At 37.5% G+C, this 10,560-nt stretch overlaps 2 protein-coding genes and 1 non-coding gene across 3 annotated transcripts; 2 read left to right on the top strand and 1 right to left on the bottom strand.

The window, feature by feature from the left end:
• The first annotated feature begins 5,625 nt into the window (after positions 1 to 5,625).
• LOC129945706 (signal recognition particle 19 kDa protein) lies at positions 5,626 to 6,384 on the top strand. The gene is made up of 2 exons (XM_056055569.1): positions 5,626 to 5,800; positions 5,871 to 6,384. Exons 1-2 carry the CDS (start codon positions 5,739 to 5,741, stop codon positions 6,295 to 6,297), a joined length of 489 nt encoding a protein of 162 aa, XP_055911544.1. The 5' UTR covers positions 5,626 to 5,738; the 3' UTR covers positions 6,298 to 6,384.
• Positions 6,317 to 7,506, bottom strand: LOC129945705 (uncharacterized). Its single transcript, XM_056055568.1, has one exon. It carries the CDS (start codon positions 7,362 to 7,364, stop codon positions 6,426 to 6,428), a length of 939 nt encoding a protein of 312 aa, XP_055911543.1. The 5' UTR covers positions 7,365 to 7,506; the 3' UTR covers positions 6,317 to 6,425.
• Positions 7,507 to 8,516: 1,010 nt separating this feature from the next.
• LOC129948652 (U5 spliceosomal RNA) lies at positions 8,517 to 8,637 on the top strand. Its single transcript, XR_008781940.1, has one exon. It is a non-coding gene; the product is annotated as a U5 spliceosomal RNA (small nuclear RNA).
• Positions 8,638 to 10,560: the final 1,923 nt, after the last annotated feature.

Here is a 10,560-nt window from a genome sequence, read left to right as displayed (position 1 = left end):
GAACTTATATGGCCTTCACTGGACCTAAAGCGCTCTAAAGACTTGTTATCTCAAAGCAGACTTCATATTAGCTCCCTAATAAGTGTCCTTACGAGACATTGTCTCATAGGCAGACACGCAATACGACTTGGTGTAGCCTCAAATGACTTCTGCAGGAGCTGTATGGACGAAGAAGAAGAGGAAACAATCTCTTACCTTCTCTGTGCCTGCTCTTTCACTTAGACGCAAACTTCATCTGAGAGACTACTCTTTTGAAGATCCCAGTCAACTAGCTAAAATGGATATCAAATATCTTATTCGCTTTATTAAAAGCTCAAAATGATTCGACTAGTAAGAAGTACTTCTCTAGATTCATGTGGTGTCACAATGGACCTTTCTTTTGGCGTAAGTGTGTGGATTCTAATCCGCAGCCACGTTAAGCTAACCTAACCTTTGGTAACGGTGGTGAATAGCGTTCGGCTGTAGCTTCATTCGCGAAGAATTAGAAACTCTCAGGTGAAAGAAATGTCAAAATCGACGAATATTCACTCATTCGTTGGTCGTTGGTCGTGCTCATGTGAATAGTGATTAAGTCTTGGGCTTCCTTGGGGGAAGAATTGTTTACACTAATGTGTGTAGCTAATCTCAGCCTCGTACAAAATATACATAAGACTATATTAAGGCATTTTATTTTGACATACCTTCATTTTATTTTGATTCTATTTGAGAGCTAAAATTTGATAGAGAATTGTATTGAAAAAATATTCATCTTTTAGGAAAGAGTGGATGTAACATAAAATGATGAAGTGACAAAATAAGTATATGAACACCATTTTGTAGATTCCAACAGTCTTATTTCAAAACGCTGTATAGAGCCTACATAAAGTTATGTAATCTCTATCAAGCCTCTAAACGCAAAAATGTTATTTATAAAACTTATGCAAGGTTGCATAGTCCCATAATCAGCTAAACGCGTTTTGAGGTTGAACAGAACCTTCATAAGGAAATTATTGTTATTATTATTTCGTAAATCTCATTTTGATTTCTATTCATTATTGACATTTAAAAGAAAACAATAATGCATTTCCAGTTTAGCTCGTTTATTTATAATTTTAATAATTTAAATCGCGTTTTACCAACTCCGAGAAGGCGGGAAGTTTATTTAAAAAAGTAAGCCCAAGTAACAAAGAATTAAAAAAAACACATCACAAAAATAATTGGAATTATCCGTTCGGACCTTTGATTTGCAAGAGCTTTAGCTACCAAAAGACCTTTATTCATTAAAATGCCAACTTCTTTTTTCAGACCAGCTAAGAACTATGAACAAGTTCTCTCACTGTACCCACATAAGGATCCCAAAAGTAGGTGGCCCATCAGGGCAGTACTGTATAAACAGAAAAGGGTACTACTCGCTAAATACCCAAGTAGTATTTGACGAATCCCTAAAAATGAATGACATTGATTGCCACTGGAGAGGCAGCACTCATGTCTCACAAATTTTTAGGGAAAGCAGAATTAAACTAAAATTTGAAGATAGAGAGTTCAATGGTCGTCTGCTTGGAGATGGTGTGTACCCTTGAACTAATATCTTCTTTACCCCTGTTTTGAATTCTCGAACAGATGCTGACAAAAATACAATATATCTCATATAGCTACTCGTAACACGGTGGAAAGATACTTTAGTGTCTGAGGTGCTCCTTAAAAAATGCCAAAACAACTATTAGGCTAGGCGCGCACATGTAACTTTTAGTTTCGAAACAGTTTGGTTTCTTACATGAGCACTATAGACTTATATAAGAGTCCGCGCACATGCAAAAAACTATTCTGTCGCCCATTCGAGAAACTTTTTAGTTTGTGTTTAACACAAACTAAACGATCACCTCGCACCAATTCCTTAATTTGTGTCACAAGGAATTATAGATAACTGAGCGGACATTCAACTATATCGTTCAATAATTTTCTGTAAGTGAAAAATTTAGCCAAGGTGGATAAATGTCCTGTCAATTGATTTATTTCGTTGATTACTTTCGGAGTTGATTATTTGTTCGATGTTTGGGCAACTAAAGATTGAACTATTTGGCTTCGAAAAAGTGGGATGTGCGCGCCTAGCCTTAGACATCGCTGAAAATTACCAAAGTCTATAGTTTTTGAATGTGTTAACAAAAAGAATAAAATATTCTGTAGTATACTAGAAGAGAAACTTAAAAAATGGGTCGAAAGGAAAAACATTCTGTTGGATCTCCAAGACGGATTTAGAAAAAACTTTTTAACAATAGACCAGATCTTCACTCTTTCATCAATCATAAAAGCTTTTTAAGCAAGGAACAAAAAAGTTTATTCTTTCTTTGTAGACTTTTGACCTTGTAAACAGAAGGGCACTCTTCTATAAGCTCTCACAATTCAGTCTATCTTCGAGATTTTGAACTAATGCAGCAGTGTGCGATAGAAAGATATTTCCAGAATGGTTCGAAACATGTACCGGAGTAAAACAAGGTTGTTCACTCAGTGCCTTGTTGTTTTCGCTGTTCATAAAGGACACAGAGGAAGCCTTACCTGAAAGAATACGAATATCTGATTCTGTTAAAAAAGTGCTACTGTACGCTGATGATCTTGTCCTGTTGTCGGAATCACCAGAAAACCTACAGTTGATGATAAATTGCTTAGCAAATTACTATGATAGGTGGGGATTATCGATTAATACAGACAAGTGAAAATAATGATTTTCTCACAATTCTCACGAAACCTTAGCGAAAATAGATGGCACTTTAATGGAAATCTTTTAGAAATATCCAAAGAAATTAAATATTTAGGTGTAAAGCTAAATACTACCCTAAATTTCGACAAACACCTTATGAAAAAAGCCAATACCTCTCAAAGATTGTTGAATTGCAAGACAGAATAATCCTTTCAGCCAAAATATTAAATATTTGATGCCGTTGCGAAATCAACTATCTGCTACGCTTCTCAGGTCTGGAGTGCAGATAAATACGAAGTGATAGAAAAATTTTAAAGGAATTTTTGAAAAAACTCTTCAACTTACTGCAAAATACACCGATTTATGCAATATATTTAGAAACCGGAATACCAAAACAAGGCAGAGGCTGATTACATTATAAAAACTTGTACCTACCAGAAGAACAGATGGTCGAGAAAATGCTTTTGTACGAACTGAGGAATAAAGATTGGTGGATGAAAAAATGCCAAGATATCGGTAATACTTGTCGAGAGATACTGTATATAGATTTCAACAATTTAAACAACTTAAAGGAGCGACTTTGAAGGATTATACAGAAGAATGAAGACTTAGTTCGAGAATCCTTTATTAATAAAGCTCGCGAGTCAGATAGTAGAGTACTATACTCTCAGCTCAACTATAACCTAAACCAACGAAACTACTCCCATGATGGACTTAGCTATAAGGACATATCATTCATTTTTAAAGGAAGTTGTGAACTTATTAGTTTAAATGCTAGACCCTATAACGGCAGCTTCAATCAAATTTGTTACTTACTTACTTAAGGTGGTGCTACAGTCCTGTGTGAACTTGGGCCTCACCCACCAAACTTCTCCATCTATCTCAGTCCCTAGCTAGATGTCGCCATTTTCACGCTCTAAGTTGGGTGAGGTCAATTTCCACTGTCGATGGTGACGTTTTGACTAAGACATGGGTGTTGTATGTATGTCCTTTCTTGACGACAGCATTTTTGCCGCCTCTGCCTCAATACTCACAAAAGCCCCATTGATTAGCTTAGATATGACAATCTTTACTTTGTCTAAGTCGAGAGGATGGGATTGTTTGCTTTCGCCGTCTATGTTGAATGGATCATCTTGCCTGACAGTGGAATGCGGTTCGTCGTCACCGTTATACAGCCTGCAGAAGTGAACCTTCCATATATTCAACATTGACTGCGGTTCCACTACGATGTTTCCAATTTCGTGTTTGCAGCCTTCGGTTCTAGGTTTATGTACCTGTGAATTTCGTTTCACCTGTTCATAAAACTTTCGAATTTTATTCTTGCTTTTAAACCCCTCAACATCTTCGACTGTACGATTCTCATGCTCTCTCTTTTTCCTTCTGAGAAGTCGGCATTCCTCTCGCCTCTTCTGCTAAAAGAGCTCATGAGCAGCTCTCGTCGTTTTATGCAGCGCCACTTTGCATGCCTATTGTTTGCCTGCATTTGCCTGCCAACATTCCTCATCAAACCAGGGGTTCCTTGTTGGTGGCTACTTGAAACCCAGCACATCGGAGGCGGCTTCTCTGATTGCCTCTTGGGAATGTTGTCACTGGTTTTCGATACATTGTGTTGGCGGCAGAGAACTTTGAGAGAGGTTACTTGTAACTCGGTCGGAAAAGGCTTTGGCGATCTATTGCGATTGTAGTCGTTTTGTATCTGCTCCCAGCACCTCCCTGTTTTACCTTGGCTACAACGAGGTAGTGGTACGTGTCGATGTTAGCTCCCCGGAAAGTTCGGACATCCATGACGCTGGAAGCGTGTGGGAAACACGTATTGGCTACGAGCCTGATTTTTCCACCAAACATGTCTTCCCTTCATAGCCTGGCATTAAAATCACCCAGGATTTTTTTAATATCGTAGCTAGTACACTGCTCATATGTTTTGTCTAAGAGCTCGAAGAACATATATATTGGTGTTGTCATTTTTCTCTTCTGTGGGGGTGAGCGCGCATAGCATTTGACGGCTAAGCCATAGCTATCAATTCATAAAATTATAAATCTGTATATAAATAAATAAATTTGTTACTTACTTACTTAAGCCTAGTACATACTTCCTCGTGAAGTGAACGTTCGCCAGTGGAGAAAGTGAACTTTTGACATTGCTCACTGGTACACACTTGTGAGTACACGTTGTAAACATGCGGAAACCAAATGTCAAAGCTTCACCAACAGTTCCCGTACATTTTGCACGTGAATTGCCCGTGAACGAAAACTCTCCACTTTGTTCTCCACTCAGCTTCACGAACAAGTTCACGGGTGAACCAAAAATTGAAATTTGTATGGGTTCACGAGATGGTTCACAAGTATGTACTAGGCTTTAGTTAATACAAAACATTACAATGACTTACGAACTCAGCCAATTCCACCACAGCTGTTCAATGAAAACAGTTTAATTGCTGGCAAATTAACTAAAAGAACAGTTTTAGGTAACATTTTTGCTTATACAACAATCTAGAACTCATCAGCTTCATTTTTACACAAATTAACTCGCTGTTAAAATTTAACTCAACTATACCTAAACGTGTGTTTAGCGATTTATTATTGCTAAGGCCCAAAAACTTACAAATCTGTGACTCATAATAACTTTTAAATGTCGAAACAAATTTTCAATGAGAAAAACCAATGATAGCTAGTATAACGGGCCCCTTAAGCAATTAGAATATGAAAATGCATGCTTTGCTAAAAGAAAGTTACACCTTTATCGTTTTGTATAGATTTATCATATTTTCGTTTAAATAGAAAAACCATTATACAACAGCCACCACTTTAGTTGAAGTTTTGAAAAATATTCAAGCCATGAATATTTTACGAATTTGTCTATTCGAAAATTTTGTGCAGAAGTGTACAACGTGTATCGTAATATAATTCGCAGTGTACTCTAAATGACAGTAGCTGTCACCGACGTGTCATCTTTGAACTGTCATCTGAAAATTACCAAAAACGAAAGTATTTTCTGCTCTGAAAAAACTTTGCATTTATTTTTTAATAATAATCCAACAAATAATTCCAATTAAAATCTGTAATTATGGCTGCTGCTGCCGTTCGTACCAATTGGACACCTGATAAAAAACACAGTGACATGGAAAGGTAAAGAATCCCCACATAAATCACTCCAAAACTCTTCTCAACTAACGAAATCTTCTACAATAATTGCCAGGTGGGTTTGTGTATATCCAGCCTACATTAACAGCAAAAAGTCACGTCAGGAAGGCCGTCGTCTGCCCAAGGAACAATGCATTGAAAATCCAACCTACCTTGAGATCCGCGACGTACTTTCGGTGACAAATTTGCGAGTTGCCGTGGAAAACAAGGAGTATTGCCGTGAAAAGAGCAGGGAACCACAATTTCGTGGCCGCATTCGCGTCCAAATGCGAAACAACGATGGAACTGCATGCAATCCTGAATTGGCATCCAGGGATAACATTTTGCAATTCATCGTCACCAAGATTCCCCAATTGAAGTCAAGACAAAACAAATCATCGGATTCGTTTCAATCTTCGTCGGCTCCAGCCGCAGCCCAGGCTCATCACTCTGGCGGCGGTGGTGGTGGTGGTCACAAGAAGGGCAAAGGCAAAAGACGATAGATTTTTACAAAAGAGCAATCATTTTTTTTATTATTTGAATAAAATAAATATTACAATAAATAACGGATTTCTAGAACACAAAAAAGACACACCCCAGAGTGGGCTTTTATTTCAAGCCCTCGGGCTTACTATTTGCGGGGTTCTTCCTCCTCACCGTAGGGCTGGAAGATCTTTCCTCTGATTTTGTTGATAATTTTTCTGCCGGTTCTCAGAGCGTTGCCACCTTCGGTTTCGTCGGGAAGCAGTGTTGTGATGGCACCACGGATTTTCTTGACTGTTCCGTCGAGCTCAACAGCTTTCAGGGCCTTGTCACCGATTTTGTTGAAAGTCTTGCGAATTCCCTTTACAATACTTTCACTCTCACCAATGTTGAGGGCATTCCTGATGTCCTTCCTGATCTCACGAATTTTTGGAATGATACTTTCTTCCGTCACTGCGACTACGTTCTCTTCCTCTACCTCTGGTTCCTCCTCATCGATCATCTCGTCAATTTCTTCTGCATCAACTGACATTCCAGTAATAGGAGCTGGCTTCACAAAAGTGTTTGAGAAGTCTGTGAACCATGAATCTCCGCCTATAGCTCGTTTAGCACGAAATGTCTTCTTCATTTCAACAACATCTTCCTTGGTCAGAGGCCTCTCACAGAATCCATCGTAATTGAGGAGATCCTCAGCGGCTGGCTTATAGATCACTACGGTACTCCTTTTCGAACGTCCAGACTCCTCGGCGTTACAGGTTTGTTGATTCTGTTCAAATTGCAGAGCATTCCTTAAGAATCTATTTGCACTGGGTCCTTGAATGAGAATCTCGAAGGGGGTCCTGTTCTTTTTGGCGTCAGCTTGAATGGCTGCAATGCACTCGGTGTCTCCACCATTCTTCTCCTGATTGCACTCACAGATGCATTCCTCGCCACAATAGAATCCAATACATCCGCACCTATCGCAGAAGGTCTTGCACTCCCGTCCCTTTTGTATTTCATTCTCGTCAACTGGCCCTGCTTGGACAGCGATGGCCATCAGGCCGATTGTAATCCAAAGAATACAAGTGATGTTATGTTTCTTGAACATGATGCAAGAGATTGATGCTCTGGAGAGGCTTCTTTCAAGAATTTATACCCAAAAATCGATCTTGATGTTGTTGATATTGAAAGAATAGATTTTCAACTGAAACTCAAAGCTGGAGGCAGTTCCAAAATAGTTTCTTTGTTTGGGTTTTATGGTTTGGCATAAAGTGCTGTGTTGGTCTGTTTTTTTTTTCGATACACATTTTAACAGGTAGTTTTTGTTGTAATTGTTGAGGAAGGTCTAAGCTTATTGTCGCTTTAAGTAAGCTGTGTGGCAGAAAACTGCTGATGGAAGCATAACAAACAAAAGAAATGAAAATCGTTGGTCTCGAAGAACTAAACTAGAGCACATAATTTCATTATTTTGTTTGCTTGTTTTGGAGTAGTTATACCTTCAAGGTTTTTTCAATTCGAGACAGATGAAAACAGATTCTTGGACATTTTCTAAGTTTATGAATTCTTGGACGTGACTTCTTGAGATATGTTAGCTTATATCAAGTTCAAAGTCAAGAAGCACGTGATGACACTATGTCAGTAATAAGTTGGATTTTCGTTTGTGAATCATCTAAACCGTATTCATATTTCTCTCTGCAAATGGTTCATAACAAATTGCACGCCAAAAGAAGCAAGTGAATAATTTTTGAATTCACTGCGCTGCGCCGGCATATGAAGGTAGTTAACGACAGTTTGTGTTTTAAGACGTTTAGGGCAAAATAAATAGAAATAATTTAAAGCTTATTGATTCGGAATAATAATTTTAATTATTTTTAAAAATCAATAGGTACCTGCACCTAGAAAAACAAAAATCCATAGTTTTGGACAAAATCAGGTTGGTAGAATTCTTGATTATGATAAATTATTGTCAAGTGTTAAGTTCTCTCATATTCTGGAGGGCCTCTTTAGTACTTATTGCCCCTGTTGTTTCCTATAAATAAATAACTACATTTAAAATGCCTTTTGCAAAATAGGGTAGGTTTAGATTCCTTAATCCTTGAACAGATCCAAACATAGCAAACAACAGAATATAATTTTTCGATTAGGGGATGAAATTGTAAAAGATGAAAAAAGAACACTGAATTTATCATTTACAGTTACATAGTTCACACTATCTTCTTGCAAGAAAAGCCTGTAATAGATGCGACAAAATAAGTTCAAATTACTCTGGCTTCCCTTCAATGTCGAATAAATCTTTCGCCTTTTACTAAAGATTTCCGTGGAGAGGGGCACTCTAATGAGTCTAAAATGAATTTTTGATCGTGCCCGGCGTAAGCTGGGCCATAATAAACGATAAGTGGTATGGATGGAATTAAATAGTAAGAGATAAATAAATCCAATTATTCTAGTTTTGAAGAAGTACCTATAAGCACAGATAATAAATATAAATTTATTATCTGTGCTATAAGGTTATTTACTCTGGGTTTGGTTCATGTGAATGCCCGCTAAGGGCCCAACTAAACTAAGGCATAAGCATTAAGCAAACATAAGCTTACATTATGTTAAAAATCCAACGAAAATTCACTTAAGTTTGTGAAATTACTGCGGATAGCCTAATGCAATTTCGCTCACGTATCTTCTACATGTCAAAATAATATTCGCAGCTGTGAAATTTGGTAGATTTGTTTGATTCAGGACTTTTGTTTTTGTTAAAAAAAACTGAGATAAATATCAAATTAAAAAATTGAAGCTAGTAAGTACAGTATTTGAAGGACTTTGTGTTTTGAAGGAAATTGACGATCTATACTTAAAAAAAGAAGGAAACGTTCTTGTGTTGTTCGAGAAATAAACAGGGACAGGAGAAGGAATGGAAGGTTTTTCCGTGTTGCCTTTTTAAAAATCAAAGAGCTTGAAAGTGGCCAATTTTTTATTTACACAAGAATGCGTCCTGCATTTGCTGCTTAATTTGTTGTCACTACTCATGCTTACTCTGTGTGCGATGCTGCTTTCCCGTTGGGCACAAATCTTATGCGACCATATCCCAGAACCCTTCTTCAACCAAAAGAAGAAAATTTTAACAAAAGGCTTTTCCGCGCTCGTCGCACAATTGAAAATTCCTTTGGAATATTGGTGGCCCGTTGGTGAATTTTGTTAACGACGTTACATATGCTTCCAGAAAACGCAAAGACAATTTTTTTAGCATGTATTGCTCTTCATAATTTTATAATGCTAAACAGAGAAAATGAGGGTTATTGTCCCACCAATTATGTAGATTGGGAGGATTCTGATGTTCAACGGCATGATGCATTATGGCAGACGGAAGTACACACCAATATTCGACCAATAGCACCATCGCCAAACATTCATCAATATGGTGGAAAAACATCAACCACGATAAGAACAATCTTCGTGATTTTTTGTGATGCGACCCACACTGATAACATCCCATCCCGTTTTTCTATTTGTCTTGCTTAAATGTTTGTCTACAAGTACCAAATTTGCGTACTATTTTTTGTAAATTTTGTTTTTGATGAAAAAACGGACTGTTGGATTTTTATATAAAAAATGCAGAATATCGAAAACAATATTTTCTGTGAAATAAAATAAGTTTGAAGATAATATTTTTAATTTTTGAAAAGATATTTGAGTCGAAAATCATTTTTTACCAACTTTTATACCTTTTTTTTAAAACTGTCAATTCGATTTTTCTCAAAATTTGTCCTAATGTTGAAAACAATATTTCTTATAAGACAAAATTAGTTTGAAGCCTGAGTCTCAAGTTTTTGAAAAGACATTTGAGTCGAAATTCAGTTTTTACCAACTTTGAGTAATGTTTTTGACTATCAATTATATTTTTTTTTTCAAAATTTCATCAGATGTCAAAAACATTATTCTTCGTTGCACAAAATTGTTTTGGAGATGAAATCATTTTTTGTTCGTAAAATTTTCTAGGTGACAGATTTTATTTTTCAGGTTTCCAAAATTATATTTGTTTGGAATCGCTTTACAATATATCGAGCAATTCCCGTCACTTTATCGTAAGCTTACTTAAGGTGGCGCTACAGTCCGGGGCGGACTTGGGCCTCAACCAACAAGCGTCTCCAGCCAGCTCGGTCCCTAGCTAGCTGTCTCCAGTTTCGCACGCCAAGTTGGTTGATGTCCTCTCCCACCTGAGTGCGCCACCTGACTCGCGGTCTTCCTCTACTGCACCGTCCCTCGGGATTGGATTCGAAGACCTTCCGGGATGGAGCGTTGATGTCCATCCG

Source organism: Eupeodes corollae, chromosome 2, assembly GCF_945859685.1.
Source record: "Eupeodes corollae chromosome 2, idEupCoro1.1, whole genome shotgun sequence".
Taxonomy (NCBI): domain Eukaryota; kingdom Metazoa; phylum Arthropoda; class Insecta; order Diptera; family Syrphidae; genus Eupeodes; species Eupeodes corollae.
This window is presented reverse-complemented; position numbering and strand designations above follow the sequence as displayed.